A 24,195-nucleotide genomic window follows, 5' to 3' on the forward strand; every position below is an offset into this window, starting at 1 on the left:
GAAACTAGAAATAGGCAGCTGACATGCTATGACATATACTACATTTTTAAACCTCAAATGCAGTCATTTACTATTAAGAAAAAAGCCAGACGCAAAAATACATAAATGTGATTATACTGAAAAGCATCCCTGCTTTTATGTATGTGCGAAGGTATAAGCTGTTTTGTTTTTTGAGGGGGAGAAGGTGAAGGTTAAGAAAAGAGTTCTATTATGACAAACATATAAACCCATATTATGAGTTAAAAGATTAACTAGGAGTGCCTACTACATGGCCGGCACTATTCAAAGCACTTTTGTGTACAGTGACCCGTTTAATCCTCACAACAATCTTGTGAAGCAAGTACTATTATCCCATTTTACAGGTAAGAAAACTGAGGCACAGAGAGGTTAAAAAACTTGCCAAAGATCATATAGCTAAAAAGTAGCAGAGCTAGGATTCAAGTTCAGGCACTTGGCTCTTGAGTTCATGCTTTTAACCACACACACAATTAATACCTCTATGGATTATAATGTTTAGCTATCTTTGTGTGAGACTTTTTTTTTAAGGTTGCAATAAAAAGAACTTACTCGATCATAGCAAAGAAGTGTGGAAAAATTTGGAGTTTTCTGTTGATGTACCAATTCAACAAAACGAGCACAGTAAACAGCATCAATTGCTGAAAAAATACATCGAGGAAATATACACAGCTGTAGAAATTTTGTGATGGTCTCATTTTTGGTAGATTCTAAAAATAAGGGAAGAATATATTAAGTGGTAAACTTCTTCCTCAAGTGCCTCAAGACCTCTAAACATGACAACATATTAATTTTAGTGTAGAGAATGCTATAAAAAAAAACCCACAAACTCTTTATAGTTTGTAACCAAAAGGTCATGCTTGGAATAAAACTTTCATTTTCACACTATGGGCATAAATTTTCTATCTATAACTTCTCCAGAAACATGATTTCATACAGAAAGGTTGGATGATAAATTGCTAATATTGTAGTTATAAGTTAATTTCACCCACAAACTAAATTAGTTCCTTCAGTGAACATGTGAGGTTGACTCTGCATTAATGAATAACCAAAGAATGGGACAGTGAACACTGAGCTGAAATACAAACATAATACACTTCAATACCTCTGAGGTTTGCTTTTGTAATTTGGCAGTAGTATGAATGTAACAGTTCCAACAACTTACTTGCTAAAAGCCAGTTGTCCTTTTCCAGTTTCAGTCTCTGTAGAACTCGCTGTACATGTTCCATCTGCTTCTTTTCTTCTTCAAGAAGCTTGTCCTGAAGGGCAGTACAACGCTCTTTCTCTTTTTTCTTTTTATTTGGAGGCTACGAAGTATAAGTTAGATACTTTTCTAACTACACGCACATTACCTCCCTTCCTTTTAATTAAAAAATTCAGAAAGATCAGTGCTGGTATTTTATATTAACTACTTCACAGGGATATTGAGGAGTCCACCTGAATGTGCTTTCACCACCATTCAACAAATCCAAAATCTGGTTTTCACATCAAAACAGGCTACCTTCCTAGCACTGCTACTTTTAGTCTCAAGCATCAAGTCATCTTTGACTCTTCCTTCTCCTTCATTTCAGCATCCCAACTGCTTAAAAGTCTCATGCATTCCTACTACCTCCACCAATAGTCTATGTTCTCAGTACTTCACAATGAATTACCCTAAGAGTTACCTAGCTGGACTCCAGCCTGATGCCAGTCCCTTCCCCTAACAAATGCATCTTTCAAGCCACTGTCAAGGGTAATCTTTCCAATATACCGTTTTTTACCATTATCATTTCCCTGCAGAGGAATCTAATACAGCTCCCAATTTTATCAAGTCTTCTTTTCTATACTCTGGTTTCTCTTCAGATTGCATAAATCTTTCGCCTTTTACTAAAGTCTTCTTTTCTAACTTTAACTGCTCTACATAATCTGGTCCCACCCTAACCATTCAAATTTATCACTAAGCCCATTCACTACAGTAAAAGTGGTCTCTTAAAAACCTTAAATTACTTCACACCTTTGCTAGAGCTGAGCGGCCAATATGCCTCTTTATTTCCAAACCTAATCTATCTTCAAAGCCTATCCAGCTCAAGACTCACCTCTTCAATAAATCCTTCTCCTACTGTTCTTGCAATTGGGAGTCCCATGGATCGTTTTAAGTTGCTAACACAGTCCTCAGTTAGAAAAAAAAGGGCAAACTCAAATACCTTTTGTGTGATCATAACTGCCACATATTCACCAAGCCCCTGCCCACACCCACTCAGAGGTCACCATTAACTCACTTAGGAAAATACTATATAGCAATAAGATCATAGCTTTAAGGAACCTGAACTAATACAAAGCATGGGTAATGTCAACTTAATACCATGAAATTACTGTACTTGAGCTACTAGAGCCACCTACCATTTCCTGATTGTCATCAATTGCTTTCATCTGGACTTTAAGTTTATTGACTTCCCGTTCATAGCTGGTGTGTGGAACTGCAAGGTCGTACATTGTCAATGACCAGAATGTGGCATAGAACTGAGGACTGATGTCATCCCAAACTTTGGAAACATGTAAGGAGACCACTGCTTCATGGACAGGAGCCATCACCATTTCACATGATGTAATGTACTTATGAACTTTATGTTGCTGTTTACTTCCCTTTTCTGACTTTTTAAGTTCATCATATTTAGACTGGAGATAAAAAGTAAAAACAAACACAACACAATTTATTGCACTAACCTTCATAGTATAAAAGCCTATGTTCCCTTTTCGAGAATCAGAAGACAACCAATCAAAACTGTTGTAAGAATTCGAAGTTCTTACCAATGACATTTATTTTAAGATAAATCAACCCTGGAAGCTGTTCTCATCTTTAGTCCTATGTGCTCACTAGGAGCTTTTAAGAAGATTCTTATTAAATCTGACCTGTTGCATAATAAATAGAGTATGTGTACCCCCCTCCACCAACCATATCCCCAACTGTACTCTCTCTTACTACCACGACAAGGATTGAACATACAGGGTTTCCACTCCTGCTTTTAAAATCTTCAAGGACACCAAGTAAAGGGTCTTAACACTGGTAAAGAGGCATAATGGAACTAGTAACAGCCAATCAGCACAAGATGCTTTACTACTACACATAGCCCTTATTGGCCACTATAATTTGTCAATTAAGAAAGTGGGTCAGGAAAAAAAAAAGAAAGAAAGTGGATCAGGGGTGCCCGGATGGCTCAGTCAGTGGAACGTGCAATTATTGATCTCAGGGTTGTGAGCTCAAACCCCACGTTGGGTGTAGAAATTACTTAAAAAATAAAATCTTTAAAAAAAAGAGTGAGAAAGAAATTGGATCAACATTAAGAAAGGCTATGAGAAAGTTACTATAAGACTGCTAAGTAGGGTGACTGACTATCCAGGTTTGCCAGTGAATGAGGGGACTCCCAGCATGTAAGAGTATAGTGCCAAAACTGGCAAAGTCTCAAGCAAACTAGGACGAACTGGTTACCCTACTGCTAAGCTAAGTAAGACCTTCTTCTTTTTTTTTTTTAAGATTTTGTTTATTTGAGAGAGTGAGCATGCACGAGAGAGAGCAAAGGCAGTGGGAGGGGCAAGAGAGAAAGGGGAAAACAGACTCTCCACCAAGCAAGGAGAGCCCAACATAGGGTTCAATTCCAGGACGCTAGAATCACGACCTGAACTGAAGGCTGATACTTAACCAGCTGAGCCACCCAGGCGTCCCTAAGTAAGACTCTCTATGAATGGATATGGTATGTTAGAGTTTAAAGCATGTGGGAATTGACATGCAGCTTTTTTAGACCAGACTGGTTTATCCTATCTTGGAAGAGAGTCGGAGGAAGGCCATACTCTTGAGAGTATGAGGAAAAGAATCTGTTAGTACAATGGGAGGGAGCTACCTATTAGTTCATAGAGTATAACACCAAATGTAAAAAAGAAAATAATACAAAGTCTTGTTGCTATTGTCTCATGTCCTTCAGTCTCTTTAGGATGAAAATTTTGTTTGGGTTAGGCATCATCCCTGAAGAAGAGCCTAAGAGGAGAACTAAAACTCACTTCTTTTTTTAGAAAAGCATTTAAATCATCACAGTTTGTGCTACACATGGAACCCAGAACTAGAAGGTCACAGGTCAAAGGTTCCACTTCCAGTTCTGCATTATGGTAGGCAAGATTCTTGGCTCCTTACACTCCACCTGTCTTCCCTCCTAAGTGCCTCTGTAACCCAGGCTAACTGGACTGAAGATATACCAAGTACTTTGTTTCAGAGGGTATCTTAAGCAGCATCTTACAATTATTGTAACTACAATCTGAGAATCTCTCAATTTTTCTGTAAGTGGGAAGATTTACCTTGTTACCCCCATTTTAGAGAGCATGCTGATAATTACGGAGACCAAACAGGTGAAAAACTACAAACAATATTACTTATGAGAGAGAGGTCCCAGTTACATCACAGACCTGAGAGATTAGCAGCAAGAATAAGGAAGTGGTTTTGCACTTTGAGGGCAGGTCCTGTCGATGGTAACCAGTATCAATCTATGTGAGGCAGAATGACATCTGCTAAGATTCTAATAAAACAAAGGATAAGCAGAACCGAAACTACCTGTATAGGACAGCTTAACTACCTAATTCGGGCAAGATCTAGAACATGAACTGGAGGAAAGCCTTTCTTTCAGAACTGTGTTACATGGTGGGTCTCAACAACAGAACTGAAAATTAGGTTTACAGGTACGTGAGGGTAATGATGTGGTAAAACAGCCCCCATATCCCCAGTCCTTGGGTTCTGAATTTGTCACTTTTATTGCTAGGTACTGATCTAGTCCCTATCTAGTTAAAAAAAAAATTAGGCTTGATCAGAAAAGACAACTATACTTCACATTTAACTAGGATGAATAGTTCCTGATCTAAAGTTAGTTGAACTCCCTCTTCAAGCTTACACTTTAAGTCAAATGGAGAGGCGTAACAGCTCTATTTCTCAAGTCACCCAGTGCACTACATCAATGAAACAGAACTGATATCCAGTTATTGCTATATTTCTAATTCCTGTTCAAAAAGCTCTTGTTGGCCCAATAACCTGAACAGTGTGTGGCTGGCTGAATTATTCCCATTGAGAGCCTACTCAATTTATCAATTTATGGAAGGTCCTAACAGTCCTCCAATACTCATACCCTCTCATCAAAGGCTCTTCAAGAGAGGCTCTCACCCAAGAAGAAAAAGCAAGGATCCCCAGGAAGTCTGGGTGTCCATCCAGTGCAACCAAGGTTGCCAAAGAACTCCTTTTCCAGAGGGTGTTATGGGGCCTATTGGTAACAGACTTACCCCTGATTTGGCTATATAGTCACCTCTATAGAGTTCTTTGTTTTCCTCTGCAACCCTGAGTGGGAAATGACATTTCTTTGTTTAGATTTTTGTATCTCTTAAATGACAAAGACACAATATTTTACAAAGGCTATAGAAAAGGTAGTTATTGGTATGAATGACCTACTCTGTTCCTGACCTGGAAAAATTCAGGCAACCAGGTGTTCCTGTTTGCTAGGCTTCAATATCACTGATTAGTGTATTCACTTCTCAGTAACGCACAGGGCAGGTCAGAATTCCTGAAATGAAGCAACTCTCCCACCTCAGTCCTTCAAGAAATCAGGTCCCCTGCCTGCTGTATAGCTGAGACTTATCTACTGAAGGGTCGGGTGACAATGCAAGACATAACTACACGAAGAGAGCACACAATTTTCTGGATTGAAAGATTCTAAAGGTGGTGAAAGAGCCCTAATACTACCCCCACCCCGTCCCCTTTTCCCTTCTAGAGAATATAGCATGGTATTGCTGTGTAAGGCTAATCAAGTGATAATTAAATCAATTAACAGTTACTTGTTAGAGGGAAGTGTGACACTGTAGCAGCTGATATGTAAACACTAACAGCTGATGGTCAATTAAATGATCAATTAGACCCCAAATTTCTCAGTCACTTTTTTCCACACCTCTACTACACAACCCTACGTTCCTACTGAGAACAAAGAAGGGATCCTAGTTTAAGAGAAAGGACCAAGATCTTCCCCCTAGAATCTGTAGTGAAAGCCTTCCTTGAGCAGTACAGACTTAAAACCATTAACAAATAAACAGAAGGGCCAGAATTCAAGCCTACACAAAGATAAAGAATATGCTGGGGCTCCAGTCAGAATGGAGAAGTACTATAGTTTCCGAACACAGGCCTGACTGTGGTCTGAAGGAAAAGGAAGAGTCGATTCCCATTAGAGGTCACTGCTTTGCAGGCAGGAATCCAGGTGGCAGTTAGAGAAGAAGAGGGAGGGCAGTCTCCTCTTGCCCCAACCATCCTTACAGTCAGTACTGGGATGCCCTACTTGGGAAGACTCTGGTTTGCTTCTGTGCTTTCCTCTTTTTAGTTGTCTCATTTAGGTGGAGAGAAATAAAACAAGAACTAAGAATACCTCTCTGAGAAGTTACACAACACAGCCTACAAGAGTTTTTAGAGTGTTTGGGGATGGTTAGGTCTGTCTTTCTCAAGGTAGTATGAATAGCAAGTCAACTGACAGGGATATTATTCCTGAGGAAAGAGGATTTTCTGTATTCAATAGGAGTTTTTTGCAGAGTCACCAACCATATTTTCCTCCATCAGAATCAATTAGCACTTGTTAAAAAATAAGCAAAAACAAAAACAAAACAAATTCCCAGGTACTACTAAAGGTTACTACATTAGAATCTAGGGACAGGGGATTGAGGGGATTGAGTCTCAAAGATGCTTTGCTGGTGACTCACATCTATATTAAGGTTTGACTGCTACAGTTCTACAGGGCCCTTAAGATATCAACCTGGACAACTGGTGGTATAGTACTAGTAAGACTTACTTTTAAAGGGAGCATTTTCATTGTACACTGTTCAGAGATGAGTACTAACAAAAGAATAACTCTCTAAGAGACATAATCTGTATCTGTGTCAAACTAAAATACATTTACAGTTAAGAAATAATTCAGAATCATTCTTGAATGGCAGCAAAGACACTTACCGAAATATGGTGTGCATACATTGGCCTAGACAGGAAAAATGCTGCATCATGGGGTGTATGAAATTCATTACAGAGCACATCAATTGAAGGCACTCGCTTTATATAATCTTCTGTGCTTAGATTAGATGCTAAAAATCCACCGAACTGTACCAGGGTATCATGACACTAAATTTAAAAAATAAGACAAAAAAACACAAATGTGCTACCATTTTATGAAACCAATATAAAAATTTTCCAAAATGATTATAATGTCATTTTAAATGTATTTTGATTAACATTTAAGAATTCAAATTTTACAACTTAAAAGAACTTTAGAGACAATCAATAAACATCATCATGTAATCATATTACCAAATAAGATGTGAAGGCCCTGAAAAGCTGATCAATCTAAGGCTTTAATAGTCAACAAATTCTCAAGTTCCAAGTTATTGTTCATCACTTTTAGTAACAGGATATATTTACCCTACATCACATACAACAATTTTATGTATACAGAATTTCCTTGCCCTTAAAAGAGGAAAACTTCATTTATAAAATATATGGGATCTTTTTTCCCTTGTAATATAGTTGGTGATAAACATATTTTGTAAGCTAATCACAGGTTTTACTGCTTAATATTTATGGATATATATTATAAAGATCACATCTACTTTGTTCTGATTGAAATTTCAGATTTCCGGAGATCAGAAAAGATATGAAGAGCAAACTAACAACTTGAAGTTAACCACTTAACTAGTAGTTAACTAGTAGTTAACTAGTACTACATCTCCTAGAGTCTTCTCTTAAATACCGTAATATGCACAGAAATAGCCCCTATTTCCAGAATGTCTAGTTTACATTAGAGCTGTTTCACATTCATCTGATGTCCAAAATGACATTTTAAAAATTTTATCCCATTCCATCTTTTCCATTATCAGGATAAAAAAAAAATCCACATAAACACAAAAGCCACTTTAACTTGCCTGATCATAGAGTTTTCCCACAAGTTTCAAATGTTTCTCTCCACCTTCTTGGAAAATTACTCCATTCCTCTGCTGAGCCATAAGCAAACAGAGAGGAAGAGCAAGATCATGGTCCAATAGTGCGTCCTTTAATCTCTGGGAGGATTTTTTAGTGTTTCTTATCTGGCCAAAATAACCACCCTACATAAGAGAAGACATAAATTTACCAGTGCACACTGCATTAAAATACGCTTTCTGATTTGAAAAAGACCCAGAAAAGGCTCAGTTACAATCCTGAAGATAAAAAACTTTACATTCCTTCCCTTTCTTCACAAATTTATTTTAGTGATACTGTTGTTGATTACAGTCACTAGCTTAAAGATAACTGTCAACTGTCTTTCAACTTCTGCATATTTTCCATTTTCCACCTTGCAGTCCCTCATAAAGGATTATTCTTTATTTGGTATGGAACAGATTCAACAACAGAATAACTATATTCAGCTTTACACCAGTTAGGATATCAAGGACCACAGAAGACTTGATATTTACTTCTCTTACAGATTTAACACTGTCTTTTACACTTTGTTTCAGCTTTTTGAAAGGGTTAAAGTCACTAGTATATCTCAATTTTTGAAAGGGAGGTGAGGGCAGTCATGAGGGAAGGGTACATATGACTTTGACATTTGGTTTCATGTACTTGTGTGTTGTCTGGAGTCTTTAGTATGAGCATGCGTATATCTGAAACTTAAAAAGTCAATTAAAAAAATTAGTAACTCTCACCTCAGCTTTTAATTGCTCTCCACCAGTCATGGCTTCTAGTTGCTCCATCGTCATTTCCTCTGTAATTTCTATTCCTGCCATTTTTTGTACCACTTCTTTCAATATAAGCAGGTCAAAACTATTTAGAAAAAATAAGAAACAGTCTGTAGTTGAAACTTCAAACATAAAAGTGACAATATATACTATAATTAGTATGTTGAGAATCCCTAAATTATTTGTATATAAATATGAGGAGAAGGGGCTGGAGTAGTCAAGGAAAAACTGCATTTCCAGAACTATAATGAAAAATATTTGGGGCATGTAATCGGTTTATGCTTACTTTAACTTTTTCCTTGGGAATAATTTCAAACTTACAGGTAAGATGTAAAGACAGAAAATAGTACAAAGCACATCCATATGCCCTTTACCCCAACCTCGCCTATTACTAACATTCTTACTCCTGTTCACGTTATCATTTGTGTTTTCTCTCCCTCCCTCCCTTTCTACACACACACACACACACTTTTTTTTCTTAACCATTTGGGAGTAACTTATGTAGTAAGCAACATCATTTTAAAGGCACATTTTACCCCTAAAATTCCAAAGGATGTATTTCCTAAGAATGAATTTCCTAAGAATATAATCTCTTAACATAACCACAGCATAGTTACCAACTTCAGTAAACCTAACACTGATATAATACTTTATTGTTCATATTTCATTTTTATCAGTTTTCCCAATAGTCCTTCACAAAATTCTTTTAATGTTTTTCACTTTTTAAATTCAAGTATAATAAACATAGTTTATATTAGTTTTAGTCAGGTACAACATAGTGATTCAACAATTCCATGCATTATTCAGTGTTCATCGTGGTTTAAGTGAACTCTTATTCCCCTTCACTTCTTCATAGTGTTTTTTTTATCCTCCAGTACAAGGTAGCCAATACATATATATGATGGTATAAAGCCATCTCTCTAAATAATCACACACACTTGGAAGGGATGGAGGGAGTGAGGGAGTGGAGAAAGAAAAGGAAGGGAATGGAAGTTCCAAGTTGTGGTGTATGAACCTAAGACAACAGCCTTAAGAACATCTGTTATTGTGCTAATAGTTATGCATTTTAATTCTTAAAGTTTAGAACTGTCAATGAAAATAATTTATGACTTTCAAGATCTTCTTTAATTAGTTAAGTAATGAAGATAAAGTAGAAACCTTCTTTCCTACAAAACAAATACAGATGTTTTTCCAAAGGTAAAGCCAGACATACCCAAGACACAAGTTAATAACAGACAAAAGGCACAGTTTTTGAAGATTCTTAAGTGCTTACTCTTTCACCTTGTCTGCCTTCCCTAAACATAGTTTATGAAAATGAGAGCCTTCATGCAAATTAGTTTGCAACAAGTACCCAAAAAAGTTTTTAATTTTTCTTTAAACTATCTTTTAATTAAATACTATATTCATAGTACAGAAAATTGAGTTATAGATTTAAAAATAACATTCTATTCTCCTAGTCCATAGACACAGGAGAGTAAAGTGTATAGGAATGGTGGAGAGATGCACACAGTGTAAATGATATGCCGATAAAATCCTAAATCTAAATTTTTTAACTTTTCTCTAATTCAAAATAATAATCTGTCACAAATTATTTAGGTAATACTTGTGTGGAACACCAGATAGCTTTACAAATTTTTGTTTGCTTTCTACCAGAAAGTTTTGGAAAACAATTTCTAGTTCTTTGATTCTCGTCAGTCTACTGCTGATGAGGTTTACTAATTCAAACTCTAAACATTGACAGTGGTCCAGAATAAAATAATAAAACCCAGTATTCATAAAGAAGACATTGTCCAAAAGGTATGTAAGCCGTATGAATCTCTGAAGTTCAAAATCAAAAGAAACTGTGTTTTGAAAATACTGTATACACCCTCAAAATATGTTCCTACCATATGCTTATTAACGTAAAGGCCAATTACTGTCCAGCAGCACAATCAACAATGCAATACGTTTTGTCATAAGAGGATTTACAATATACCATATAAACCATTTACTCAAGAGCCTAACAGGTAGTCGAAATGAATTGTTTTTTTAATGAGTTACATATATAGCCAAATATTATATTTCTTTCTGCAAAAAAAGTGTTTATATATGAAATTACAATTTCCTTTATTTAAAGAATTCCATATAAGTGAGCAACTATTCTACTTAAGCCTACAAAACAGTTTTTCAGAATAGCAATCTCAATATCCCAATACCACCAGAAGTATTCTAATTATTGAATTTCATTTACATATGATTTGCTATGAATACCTTTTGCCTGCCTTTAGCTGATTAGCCACATACTGAAGAAGACCAGCAAGATCAATTGGATATTTACGAAAAACTGCACCACAGAAACTAGCCAGACCTATATGAAATAAAAAAATAGGGCTTTTAAAAAACAGTTCATAAAACAAAAAAAAAAACACAGTATTAAGTGGCATTTCTCAACTAACTCAATTTCTAAAACAAAATGAGGTAGGAATAATTGTACTGCTGATGCCACTGAATGGAGTTTTACAATTAATAATAGCTAGTATTTATTGAGCATACATATGCTAAGCACTATACTAAGTAAGTACTTTACATTAATTAACTCATTTAATTTTTGCAATAATCATCTCAGGTTGGCTTAAACCCATCGATGAGGAAAATTTGGAACAGATATATCATGCAACTTGTTCATGTCACATAGTTGGTATGAGGTAAAGCAGTGATTCAAAGCTATACGGCCTGACTCCAGAGCCTGTTGGGCCACAACAATTAACCAGGCCACAACAAAATCTTGCAGATCACTCAGTAAATTTGAATGATCAACAAAACACACTAATGAGTCAATCTCTAAGGAGCTGCACACAAAAAAATCTCTCAACTAGAAACATATTGCTAGTTGTGGAGAGGCAAGGAAACAGGTAAAGCATTGCCAGACCAGGAAGCAAACAAAAGACCATTTTAACCAATAGTCCTTACCGCATTATGAGTAGGGAGAAAGCCCCAGTCAAGACAAGAGGAGATCCTAGTAAAATCAAGTGATCTGTGGCCTTTTCAACAATTATTTGCTGAGCACCTTAAAGCATAATGGACAAAGCACAGGTACTGCCCTCAAGGAGCTTACAGTCTAGTGAGGGATACAGAAAAGTAAGCTGAAATAACTGATAAATAAAAGGTTCCATGGGAGTACAGAGAAGAGCACCTAATTCTGACTTTTGGGTAGGAGCATTAATAGGGAAAGTTTTCTGAAAAAAAGTGACCTCTAAGCTGAAATCTAATGAGTATATAGATATGGTGGAGGAAATGAGTAGGCATGGAAGGGTATTCCAAGTGGAGGCAATACATGTACAAAAAGGCCATGGAAAGTGTAAGTATTCAGTATTAATGGAGGAGGGGCAAAAGATGAGCCTAATACACCGAGTAAAAGGACCCGATCCCACAAGAACTCACTTGTATGACTTAATGCAAATTTCAGACTTTAAAGGGCAATGGGGAGCTACCACAAGATTCAGCTATCAAACACAACAGGTTGAAAGAAAAGGGAACTCACAGCTGGAAATCAAAAGCACAAGATATTTAAAATGAAACAATCACATTTAATCACATTAACAATCACATTTTTTGTTCTTTTAAGATGACTGAAACCTCAGGATGGAAAGGAGAGAAAGGAGAAGAGTTCCCTTAAGATTAATTCCTCTAAAAAAAAAAGATTAATCCCTCTAAAATAATAGAAGGGAATTTTTATCTCCCCAGTAATGTTTGCACAAATTCTATGAGAGCCAATATTGGACTCTTCAGTTGGAAAATGAGTAAGTACTATGAACTTCCTTACACAGCCGAAGACTTAGAGACACTCTGAGAACGAGCTGAGTGGCTAGGTATTCTCAAGACCTCTTTACAAATAGGCCCTTAGCATTAGCAATAGGATACTTAACATGGCAATTACAACAGATGGAAATTTCATCCTTAGAAAAATAAAAATACTTACTCTGAAGCCAACTTGAGATGGTTGTGTCATCATGTTTCATTCTCTCCTTTTCTGGATTAGCTAAAGCTTCAATGATACAATCTTTTGCACATTAAGGAAAAATTTTAGGTCAATACATCTCTAACAAAGACCCTTTAAATAATAAGAAAATGCCACATCTTGGGGAAAAAATAAAATTGTTAGCTTCAAGTTATTACAGATTATTGAAAATTACACTTACTGTCGTACCAACTTTTACATCTTTCACCAAGCAAGACATATTACCATGTTAAATAAAGTTGACTTGTTCTCTCCCTATACACAACAGACACACACACACAAACTCCTGACTACCCAACCTTTAGACCAGCCAATGGAATTAACCTCATATGGTTATTAATGGAATTCAGAGTGAAAAAGAAAAATAAAAAGAATGAAAACAAATGTTCACCAGTTAAGACCTATGAAATGTGAGATTTATGTATTACTTCACTTGAAAGGATACAGGCCAAAACATCATAATTCAATGAAGTGAGGTATTTCAATGAATCTACTACAGGTGTTATTAAATTATCATACTTCTGTATTTGTGACAAGATCTGAAAGATAGCAACAAAAGACAGATAGCATTTACTCATCAAAAGGGAACTTTTGTGCTAAATAATAGCTATACTTTTTGTTTTTCAAAAGAAACAATGCTTAAAATTAAAGTAGCCTCCTTCTACTTTGTATTTATATAAAACCTACTATATTCTATCATTTCTTAGGAAGTACTTTCTTAGGCTATATTCTTTAATTAGGAAATAATTCCAGGACATATAACTTGACTTCTGGAATGATAAATGCCAAATGTCTTTCAGAAATCTTTCTAAATATGAAAGCATTACGTCTGAGTCACAATGAAATGCGATTCAAATATTTCTAACAACTAAAATCAATAAATAATGCATCTCTTTATTAATATTTTTCTAAATCAACATGGGGTAAATAAAACAATTTAGACTGTTTGACAGTAGCATTGTTACATATGACCAAAAAAGCAGATCAATGTGTTAAATATACTGTATGCTGTTTTATTTTTAGAGTAACCATACAGTCTCATTTGCTAAAGATTTTTTCCCTTAAAACTATCATTTCTAAAACTTCATCATTCCATTTCCACTTGTGCTGATTTAAAGACAACAAAAAGGAAAATCCCTTAAAATAATATTAACCTCAAAACATACATAATCAAACAAAATGGTTGGATTGCTGTGGCTCAACTTCCCAATTTGTCTTCCGGAAGGCTTCACATTTTCCTTGGTTAGACGCCTACAAGGGGAAAAATAGTGGCAGAAATCATGTTAAGTCTTTTCCCTTATAATGTTGATAGCTTTGTTGTATCATAAAAAAAAAACAAACAAAAAACAATTCTTTCCCAAGTATCCAAAATGGATCCATGTAAAACCACCACATTTTTCATATACATTACTATAGGACTTAAGTTATTTTGGTTAGGCATTCTCCCAAAGGGTATCAATGCTTAACATTTATAATACATACACTTCCATTTTATAGAAATAGTCTAATAAGCAAAAACTCTTAATGTACTCTACAAGTATATAAAACTCCTCTTGAAGAAAATCATAATTATTTTTTTAAAGATTTTTCTATTTATTTGTCAGAGAGAGAGAGGGTGCACAAGCAGGGGGAGCAGCAAGCAGAGGCAGAAGCAGGCTCCCTGCTGAGCAAGTAGCCCGATGCAGAACTCAATCCCAGGACCCTGGGATCATGACCTGAGCCAAAGGCAGATGCTTAAACGACTGAGCCACCCAGGCATCCCAAAAATCATAATTATTTTAGATTTAGAAGTGCTCATTTATCAGTTTAGGTATCAAATTCAGTGTAATGCAATCAAATACCTCATACCATCTGTCTAAGTTACCCTAACAGAGTAAGAGCTACCAATGCTGCATTCCTTGATAGAGGAAGTTCTCTGGTTTTCGTGTAAACAATTTTTGAAAGTAAACAATTTTTTTAAAACTCAGTTCTACTCCTTTCCTTCCTCTTTAATTCTTCCTCTGCTCAGTATTCTTTTAACTAACATTCTGGAAAACATATCTATGAAACGCTTACAGCTCAAAATTATTACACAGCATCTTAAACTCTTCTGATATTATACAGTAAATCCAGAAACTTAAAAAAAACTGATGACTAAAAGCTTTCTAGAATGAAAATACAATGCAATGAAGCAAATAATGAATTCAATTGATAGTTCAAGGAATGGGACCATTCTGGAAGTAACAAACTTGATAATTATGTTAAGAAGTTTCTCCCTTTTTTTGAAGATTTTATTTATTTACTTGACAGAGATCACAAGTAGGCAGAGAGGCAGGCGGGTCGGGGGTGGGGGGAGCAGGCTCCCTGCTGAGCAGAGAGCCCCATGCGGGGCTTGATCCCAGGACCCTGAGATCATGACCTAAGCCAAAGGCAGAGGCTTAACACACTGAGCCACGCTGGCACCCCCTTAAGAAGTTTCTTGTGACAAAACTGACCCATCAATCAAAATTATTTCATCATCAATTGCTCCCCTTTCCCATTCTCCATTGTCCAGTTTCCTTTTATCCCACAGAAAAGAGAGACCAATCAAATTTGAAACTTTGGCTATACTCTGTTCCACCTTTAAACGTACTGCTACCTGTCCTTCCTTCTGACCCTACTATTTCAGGTGGTCCTCCTACTTGCCAAAGCAGATCCATCCTCTCTATACCTTTTATCCCATTCCCTTCTGCCTCCACCCTGGAGGGAAAAACAAAAAAAGTAAAAAATAAAAGGAAGACTTTCTTGATGATGTCTTACCCTTAAGCTACCATGGTGTCTGGCATATGGAACACAATCAATGGCCATCTGTTGAATGAATTACTGAATGCCTTACAGCAAATGCATTTTTTAAACAGTAATCAAAACTTGAGAAATTTTGTAAGTAATAAATTAATAGATTCCATTCCCAAAATACAAAGTTTAATCAACACCAAAATCATATTGCTCAAGCCTGGTGAAATAATTACAACAACAAAAATCCAAGTACATTAACTACACATACTCTTCTCTGATATATATTTTTATTAATTCATTCATTCATATTAATGTCTTCTATAACAGGCAAAGAGCTAAGCATGTGGAATACAAGGATGAATAATAGCTCCTACTCTCAAGCTTAGTCCAGCTGGGGAGAACAACTTAACCTATTTTTTAAATTTTACATTCTTAAATCCAGCAAGTTACAGAACAGTATTTATTATATGCTATCAATAGTATAAAGGGAGAGAATAATGTTTTTGCATTCACCTATATATACACAAAAATCTCTGGGAGGATAAATAAACTAAACAGTGGCTACTTTTTTCCTTTAGGAGGACTGAGTCAATGGAGGATGGGATGAGAGACTTTTTATTATCTACCTCTTTATATTTATTGAAATGTAAACCATGTGAATGTATAAACTATTCAAAAGATTAGATAATTAGATAAAAGAAAATAATCACAGCAATATCTAAATGGTATGATAGCATCATATGTACATGGGACAGCAGTGGTACAAAGAACAGTCAACTGTGCTTGGCAGTACGTACTACAGAAGGCTTTGTGAGGAGCTAACACTGAAGCCCACCCTCGAAGGATGATGAGGTCACCAGATTGAGAGAGGAAAAAGAGGTAAGGGAAAACCTGTTCAAACAGAAGAAACGAAAAATATATGCAAAGAAAAAGGAGACCACAGTACATTCAGGGAAACTTAACTGACTGAGCTCAGCACAGCTGGAGGTAGAATTAGCTGGCAAAGAGGTTGGAAATGGGGAGAGACAGAGTGTGAAAGGTGTCTTACATCACCATGTCATAAAGATTGACATATAACCTACAGGCAACAGTTAGTCACCAAAGGATATTGAAGAAAGAATAAAGAATAAAGGTACCATAATACTCCAGATAAAAGAAGTCAGTGGCAGTAGAGAGTAAAGACACAGATTGAAGAGATCTGATAATATTTACTATACAACTGACCCCTGAACAACACAGAGATTAGGGGCAACAAATCCCTACACAGTCGAAAATCTGTGTGTAATTTCTGACTCCCCAAAAACCTTAACTACTAATAGCCTACTACTGACCAGAAAGAAGCCTGCCTAATAACATAAACAGCAGATTAACACATATTCTGTATCTCATATACTATATTCTTACAATGTAAGAAAGTTTTTTAAGTAAGAATATTACAAGTAAGCTAAAGAAAATGTTATTAAGAAAATCATAAGGAAAATACATTTACACTACTGTCAATACCGTTAAGCTTACATTGTCTATTTACAAGATAGACAGTCTGTCAGCACCCACACCAGTACTATCTTATATGATACAGAACACTGTAGATGTTATATGCATCACTAACACTAGACATCAAAAACGAAGACAATGTGAAAAGAAACTCGTATTTATTTACAGGTATAATGATTCATGCACTGACAACAAAACAGCAACAATATGATTGCTTTATGGCAGCCTAATATAATTGATATGACTGCCTCATGGTAGCTTAGCTTATATGCTAAAGAATGAATCGTTATCAAATTTTTATGGCATATAGCATTACAGTATATTCATAATACAGTACTGGAAATACTATTAGTTTTTTTTTTTTTTTTTTTGACAGACAGAGATCACAAGTAGGAAGAGAGGCAGGCAGAGAGAGAGGGGAGGAAGCAGGCTCCCTGCTGAGCAGAGAGCCCGATGCGGGGCTCGATCCCAGGACTCTGGGATCATGACCTGAGCCGAAGGCAGAGGCTTTAACCCACTGAGCCACCCAGGCGCCCCTATTACTTTTTTTAAAAACCCACTTATCTGTGATAGGCTGATAATGCAGTTTGTCCAATTACAAGAAAGGCATATTACACAATAATAGAATTCTTTGAAAGCAAAGTTATAAAAGAAAAGTAAGAAAACAAACACATTATTAATTTTGTTAAATATCATTCACCTATGCGTATGTAAGGATAAGCTACCCACTTGCATACAAGTCTTGCACACAATATCCTACGTGACGATGATAAAGAGGACACAAAAATATCTCCTATAGTTCTTGCCAAAAGGTTAGATTTCACACGAAGACACACAAACACAACAGGCAAATTTATTAACTGTATATCATGATGATTATTTACTATTCATTAAGTGGAAGTGGATTAACATAAAGGTCTTCACTCTCATGTTGGTCTTCTTGTCTCAGGGATGGCAGAGTGGAAGAGGCAGAGGAGGTGGAAGGAAGGCAGTTGAGACAGGCACACTCAGTGTAACTTTATGGAAGTAAATGGTAATTTCTGTCTTTTTTGCTTTTCTACCTCTTCAAAAATGTTTCTATATGGTACCTAGCCTTCTTCCACCATCTGCTTTAGTTTCAGTGCTCCTATCACAGAAGGGTCCATGTCATAACAGAAGTCAAAAAGCAGTCTAGAATGTAAGAACCTTCTGCCAGATTGTCCATTGTTTCCTGGCACCTGGTATTTATCTTTTCCCTTTGAGGCTCAGGAGCTATAGCAGCTTGATAGGTAAGGGCACTCCAGATCATAAACCTGACTGTGTTTGCACAAAACAACAGAGTTAGCCTATCCCTTCCTACCTTAAATCCTGGTGCTTCCTCCTCCTTCCTCACAAATAAATGTTCTTTGTGGCTTTATTTTCCAGAATAGGGCAACTTTTGTCTGCATTAAAAACCTGTTCAGGCAAATATCCCTTCTCCTCAATGATTTTCTTAATGGCATCTGGGAACTTATCTACTTTCTGCCTCTTGTTCGGCAGAAACGGCTTCTCCTGTCATCCTGACTTTTTTTTAAGCCAACCTCTCTAAAATTATCAAACCATCCTTTGCTGGCCCTTAAATTCTCCAGCTTCTGATCCTTCACCTTCCTTTTGCTTTAAGTTTTCATATAATGAGTTGGCATTCTCTCAAATTATATTAGAATCAATAGATATTTCATTCTTAAAGCAATCCTGCACCCACATAACAGCTGCATTTTCAATACAAGATAAAAAGGTATTTCACAAAAACTACAAGGTTTTCACATCTGCTGGTATAGCTGCAGCAATGACTTGATGAATTTCCTTTAAAAAAAAAAAAAGTCCTTACACTGGATTCATTTCTCTTGAAAACAGCAGATAGCAGCAGCTACAGACCTCAATCTATGGTACATTATTAAGCAATTCACCTTTTTCTTGTAATGTCATGACTTTTCTCTGCTTGTGAGCACTTCCGGCAGCACTAGAAGCACTTCGTATGGGTCCCAGGGTGTTATGCAAGGCATACAGTATCACAATAAACACGAAAAATATGTAAGAACCGTGAGAGATCACTTTTTACTGCAATACACAATTTGTTGGGGAGATGAACTGCTCACACAGAGATGATTAGCATCACACAGTATTTTAAGCGGACACTCAACAACACTTGAGCTCACTGCATAGCAACAGGGGGTGGTTACAAAATTATTATAGTAGTACAGTATTACAGGTAGTTTTATGCAGTTATGACTTAATACTAAATCTTCACATATGTTTACATCTCTCTTGACTGAATGGCACATTGTACAGTCTGTAAATGTGCATGTAAGTAAGTTCTGGTAAATTTTAACTTTGTAGAATAGATTGGTGTATATTTTATTGTAGCAAATGATAAAATAGACTGGTATCTACATGTATTTTATGCATTCATGACATACCTTTTTCTTGATTTTTTCAGTATTTCTAGGCTATGTGATTTGTAAGTTTTTTCAAATTTGTTCGAAATCTCCAAAAAAATTTCCAATACATTTATTGAAAAAAATCCACATGTGAGTGAATCTGCATAGTTCAAACCCATGTTTGTTCAAGGATCAACTGTATTATTAAATAATCCACCTAAAGCACTTGGTTCACGGCCTAGCACAAATAAATATTAATGGCTCCATAAATATTAGCTGTTGTTGTTAAGCTAGATACTCTACTTGGCAAATTCATAAGACCAGAACTCCTTTGGAAGAACCAATTCTAATATCATCTTTCTACGCCTTCCCCAACTTCCACAGGGTGAAATAACTCACTCTCTTCTCTATCCTCCCAAATAACATTATATATATTGCATAAAGCAACTACTAAACCAGACTGTGATTGTGCACACACCTGTTCCCCCAGCAGACTGTGGCCAGGGACAGTATCACTGGGCAGACAGTATCACTGCATACTGTTAAATCTAAACTAGAGAAGAAACTATTTTAATTAGAATAACCATACCACTGCATAAACATAAAAGATATGGCAATCAACAGCCTTGCTGAAAACACTCGTAATACAGCAGTTATTTAGCAGCATATAAACCGACAAGTATACGATTTTCATAATTAAATTTCAGTTTGCCAAGAAGTAAAAGCACACAAACGAAGAGAATAGAAATTTTTCAGAAGTTGACTCAAGGAGGTAGTTCTGCATAATTCCATTAGATTTTCCAAAAAAGAGAATTTTTTTTAAGATCTTATTTATTTGAGAAAAAGAGAGAGAAAGCACACATGCAAGCAGGGGTAAGAGAAGAGGGAGAGGGAAAGGCAGAGAATCCCAAGCAGACTGTGTGCTGAGCACAGAGCCCAATGCAGGGCAGGATCCACAACCCATGAGATCACAAATTAAGCCAAAACCAAGAGTCAGAAGCTTAACTGACTGAGCCACCAGGGCACCCCAGGAAAAATCTTTATTATGATAACTTTTGGCAGAAGAAATTTCAGAACTTTGACCACCTTTTATAAGCCATTAAATGTATTATGCAAACTGAACAAAGGCCATAGTAGGCTGTCCTTTAAAAACAGACTCACCCTATAATATGATGCATTAAAGATTATTAGATTTTACAGCTATGCAAACATGACAACTACAAAAACTAACTTGGTAGTCAAAATGAGCTAAAAGGCACAAAAATTGATAGTCATTCTATCTGCAATATATAATCAGCTATACCATTAAGCAAATACTCCTGGACTTTCTCAGAACTGAGGCTCAGACATAAGTTGGCTAGAAGAAAGTAAATTAATCCAGATATACTTTAGGTTAATATGAAGAAAAGTAAATTAAAACTTACTTCATGATATATTTGGCTCTGTCTATTGTTTGGGCTTTAACTTTTACTAAAAGTGGGTGACTGTTATAAGTTTCATTCTTCCATTGGCCATACAGACGATATCTTAAAAAACGATGAGATGAAGAATTAGGAAAAATTAAATACTTAGAGGTTAATGCACTAGAACAGTAGTTAAAAATACAAAAATATTATGTATTTACCTATGCTGATATGGAAATGTTTTAAACATTCCCCACAGTTCCTCAGACATACAAGCATTGCAGTCCATCAAAGAAAGAGATGGAAGAAGTACCTGGTCAGTAATGCTAAGTAAACAGCTAAGGATAACTTCCTAAGAAAAAGGGAGGAAAAATTATTTTAGTAAAAGGTCCACATTAACCGCCCCCCCAAAATAAGTCTCTGTCAGCCTTGGAAAAACTGCCATTCTTTGATCTCATACCACACCACATCTAATTTCCCACACTATCACTGCCCTTTTCACAATGGATATTTGTGCTTCTCCATCTAAGGGAGCAATGAGATGAGGTAAGGAAAGGGGTAGCAAGAGAATAAGGGACTTGTATTATCCCTCTTCCTTTCTCAACATGGTAATCCTCAAAAACAGGAGTTATCAATCTTAAAAGATATGTCAAAAACTATACTAAGCACGTGGAGTACAAAATATTCACACAGGTGATTAAAGCTTGTTCACAGTAAAATTTACAGTATGCTGTACAAAGACAAATCAGATACAATACTTTGGATTTTTCTAGTCTCTTACCGTTTTCTCTTTATCTTCTTGTTTGCTTCCATCAGACTGAAACTAAAATTAAAAAAAACTATAAATAAAATGCAAAAAGGTTAAGATTATGATGTCACAATTTAACATCTAATTTGAAAAAAATTAACTTGCACATGGTTGTGAATTATTTCCTTACTTTCTAAATAAGTGTAGATTTTAAATATAACCAGCATTACTAATTAACATTTTTAAATTTCACCTATATTTCTAACTTTCAAATCATCTGCAACATTCATGAATTTTAAATGTCAATTTTATAAGCCAATTCTTTTCTCAACCTCATTAACACAACCAAAGCATCTTAAAAATTGATCTAAGTATTTATTATAAGATTGTATCCAGCACAATTTAGTTATAATGCATTTGCATTCTTCCATCCAGAAGTTCTAATTTTCTGCTATGGAATTAGTAAAATCTAAGACTAAAGCAATAACACAAAAGATTAAAGCCAAAGAAATTTAAACTATGTTTTAATTCACCATTACTTAAACTCTCAATGAGAAGCCCAAAATATTAGTAACATTACTGACAAAGACCAAACCACTGCCTAAGCTGGCCTGAATGAAAAAACTTGAGTCATTTCCTATCAGTGATTTGCAGATGGACCGCTGAAGTACCATGTTTGATGCTGATGCTGTCCATTCATTCAAAATGAAATAGTAGTACTTATGTGTGCATACAGGCAAGTGGAGAGTTAGAGGAGTGTGCAAAGGCCAAAAGGACAATTGAAGCACTGATAGCCAAGGACAATCTAGATGTCTGGGAAGAATTTAACTCAATACCAAGTGACGAAGGGGGAAAATGCTAACATGCAGCTAACAAGCTTATTTACCTTCTTGGCAGAGATGGGTATTTTGTGCATGTTGTTTTCATACTTGGTAATTTAATGGATACTACTAAAGAGAAATCTAACTTCTGTGCAACATTTCCACATAAGACTAGTTCGGGGACTGCCATGTCATCTTGATGGGGGAAAAAAAACACATAATCCCCCCCCACTTTTTTTAATCAGCAAGTTAAAAAGATATGGTTCCCTTTCACAGAAAGAACTATTAAGTCAACATATATCCTGGTCAGCAAGTAAAGGTCAGGTTATGAAGGAATGGTCTGGCAGAAAACAAAGTAGATAGCTGCTTTGGTTTGGTTTGATTTGGTTTGGTTTGGGGCAGGGGGATAATTCTGGTGGCACATTAGGAAGAACTAGATTTACAGTATAGTCTGTCGGGGATAAAGACAGTTAAGCTACTCCTTTTCTTGTATATTATAATTCTAATGAAGCTACACATAGTTTTCTACATAGAAATGAAACATTTTCTTACCTACTAAACTGTCTTAATTCCTTTACTAAATACTTATTTAAGTTTGTAATGTCTCTATGTCAGTTAGATACATTCCAATCCCTTGATGCTTTTTTTCTTTTAGTTTAATTTGCTTTTTAATTTAGAGTAAATATAAAACTCTCCATTCCCATAGTACAACACGAAAATCTTATTGAATGGCCAGTCCAGGAAGAAAGTGAGGAAGAAAAGAGGGGGAGAAACAAAATATATACATTTCATTCATTCATTTGCTATGTGCCAGACACTGGGAATTCTAAAATGAACAGAACAGAGCTCCTATCTTTGAGGAAGTGACAAAGACAGTTCCCATCTTTGAGGATCTCTTGAAGCGTAGTTTACACTTACCAATGTACCATTAGGAACTGAATTTTTATGTCTGAATAAAATCAAGCATAATTATGCCTAGACAGACCATCAGCTAAAAATAGCCCCAAGCAGGTTCCATTCTTGCCCTATAGTGAGGGAGCAGATGACAAGGCTGCATAAAAGAACTGGGCAGAAAAAGAATGTAGGTCCACTAAGAGGGGGTTTCTCGAGAGTCAAGAAATAAAGCTTGGTAAAAAGCTGTAGATTTAACTAGATAAATTACTTTATCACTGATGTCCTACTTTTACTATCTCCAATCCATGAATATTTGAAATGCTACTTTATACTTTATTTCAGAAAAGAAAAAAAAGAAAAATAGATAAGATATGTGACTAGAAAAAAAAAAAAAAGATATGTGACTAGATTTGAACCTGAAGCTAGATCTAAGTACACTGTGGCACTATTTTCACCTTATTTTTCTCCTTCTTGTTAACTGCCATTTATGGAGTACTCACTATGTGCCATACAGTAGACTAAGAATTTCCCATTTAGGTCTTAAAACTGTTAAGGAAAATCTTTTTGCTAGAAAGGATCCAACTAAGACCCATCAAAATAACTTAGAAATAGAAAATATAACCTACAGGTTAAAAGTTACAAGGCCATGAGTTTACCGAGCCTGAAGAAGAGATAAATGAATTGCCTTCCAATGTTTTGGTTCAAAGCTTTGTTTTTATCTTTTAATCAGGAACTCTTAAAATTGTATAAAACAGAACAATCAGTAATATTGATACTACATCATTTCTGAAAACAGAGATACTAAATGGAAAAGTACTATCTTCCAACACTTTTCATTTTAAAATCAGTACAAATCTGTAGCAAAGAATTAATAATATGGTCACCAGTACACAGGATGACCATATGTGCTGGTTCTTGCTTTTTA

The 24,195-nt window shown here is 35.8% G+C and overlaps 1 protein-coding gene across 2 annotated transcripts in view; it reads right to left on the reverse strand.

The window, feature by feature from the left end:
- LOC111157205 (THO complex 2) overlaps nucleotides 1-24,195 on the reverse strand; it is a 113,308-nt gene that overhangs the window by 20,669 nt on the left and 68,444 nt on the right. For both annotated transcript variants that reach the window (XM_022518497.1, XM_022518496.1), the window contains exons 13-25: nucleotides 21,589-21,630; nucleotides 21,029-21,159; nucleotides 20,829-20,930; nucleotides 13,927-14,011; nucleotides 13,206-13,299; nucleotides 12,722-12,802; nucleotides 11,014-11,110; nucleotides 8,731-8,848; nucleotides 7,972-8,151; nucleotides 7,010-7,174; nucleotides 2,395-2,670; nucleotides 1,181-1,322; nucleotides 568-725 (exon numbers count right to left, since the gene is read on the reverse strand). In XM_022518497.1, the coding sequence (XP_022374205.1) occupies nucleotides 568-725; nucleotides 1,181-1,322; nucleotides 2,395-2,670; nucleotides 7,010-7,174; nucleotides 7,972-8,151; nucleotides 8,731-8,848; nucleotides 11,014-11,110; nucleotides 12,722-12,802; nucleotides 13,206-13,299; nucleotides 13,927-14,011; nucleotides 20,829-20,930; nucleotides 21,029-21,159; nucleotides 21,589-21,630 (1,671 nt within the window). The remainder of the gene's footprint in view (nucleotides 1-567; nucleotides 726-1,180; nucleotides 1,323-2,394; nucleotides 2,671-7,009; nucleotides 7,175-7,971; nucleotides 8,152-8,730; nucleotides 8,849-11,013; nucleotides 11,111-12,721; nucleotides 12,803-13,205; nucleotides 13,300-13,926; nucleotides 14,012-20,828; nucleotides 20,931-21,028; nucleotides 21,160-21,588; nucleotides 21,631-24,195) is intronic.

Source organism: Enhydra lutris, unplaced genomic scaffold, assembly GCF_002288905.1.
Source record: "Enhydra lutris kenyoni isolate GAN:26980312 unplaced genomic scaffold, ASM228890v2 scaffoldscaffold53, whole genome shotgun sequence".
Classification (NCBI taxonomy): domain Eukaryota; kingdom Metazoa; phylum Chordata; class Mammalia; order Carnivora; family Mustelidae; genus Enhydra; species Enhydra lutris.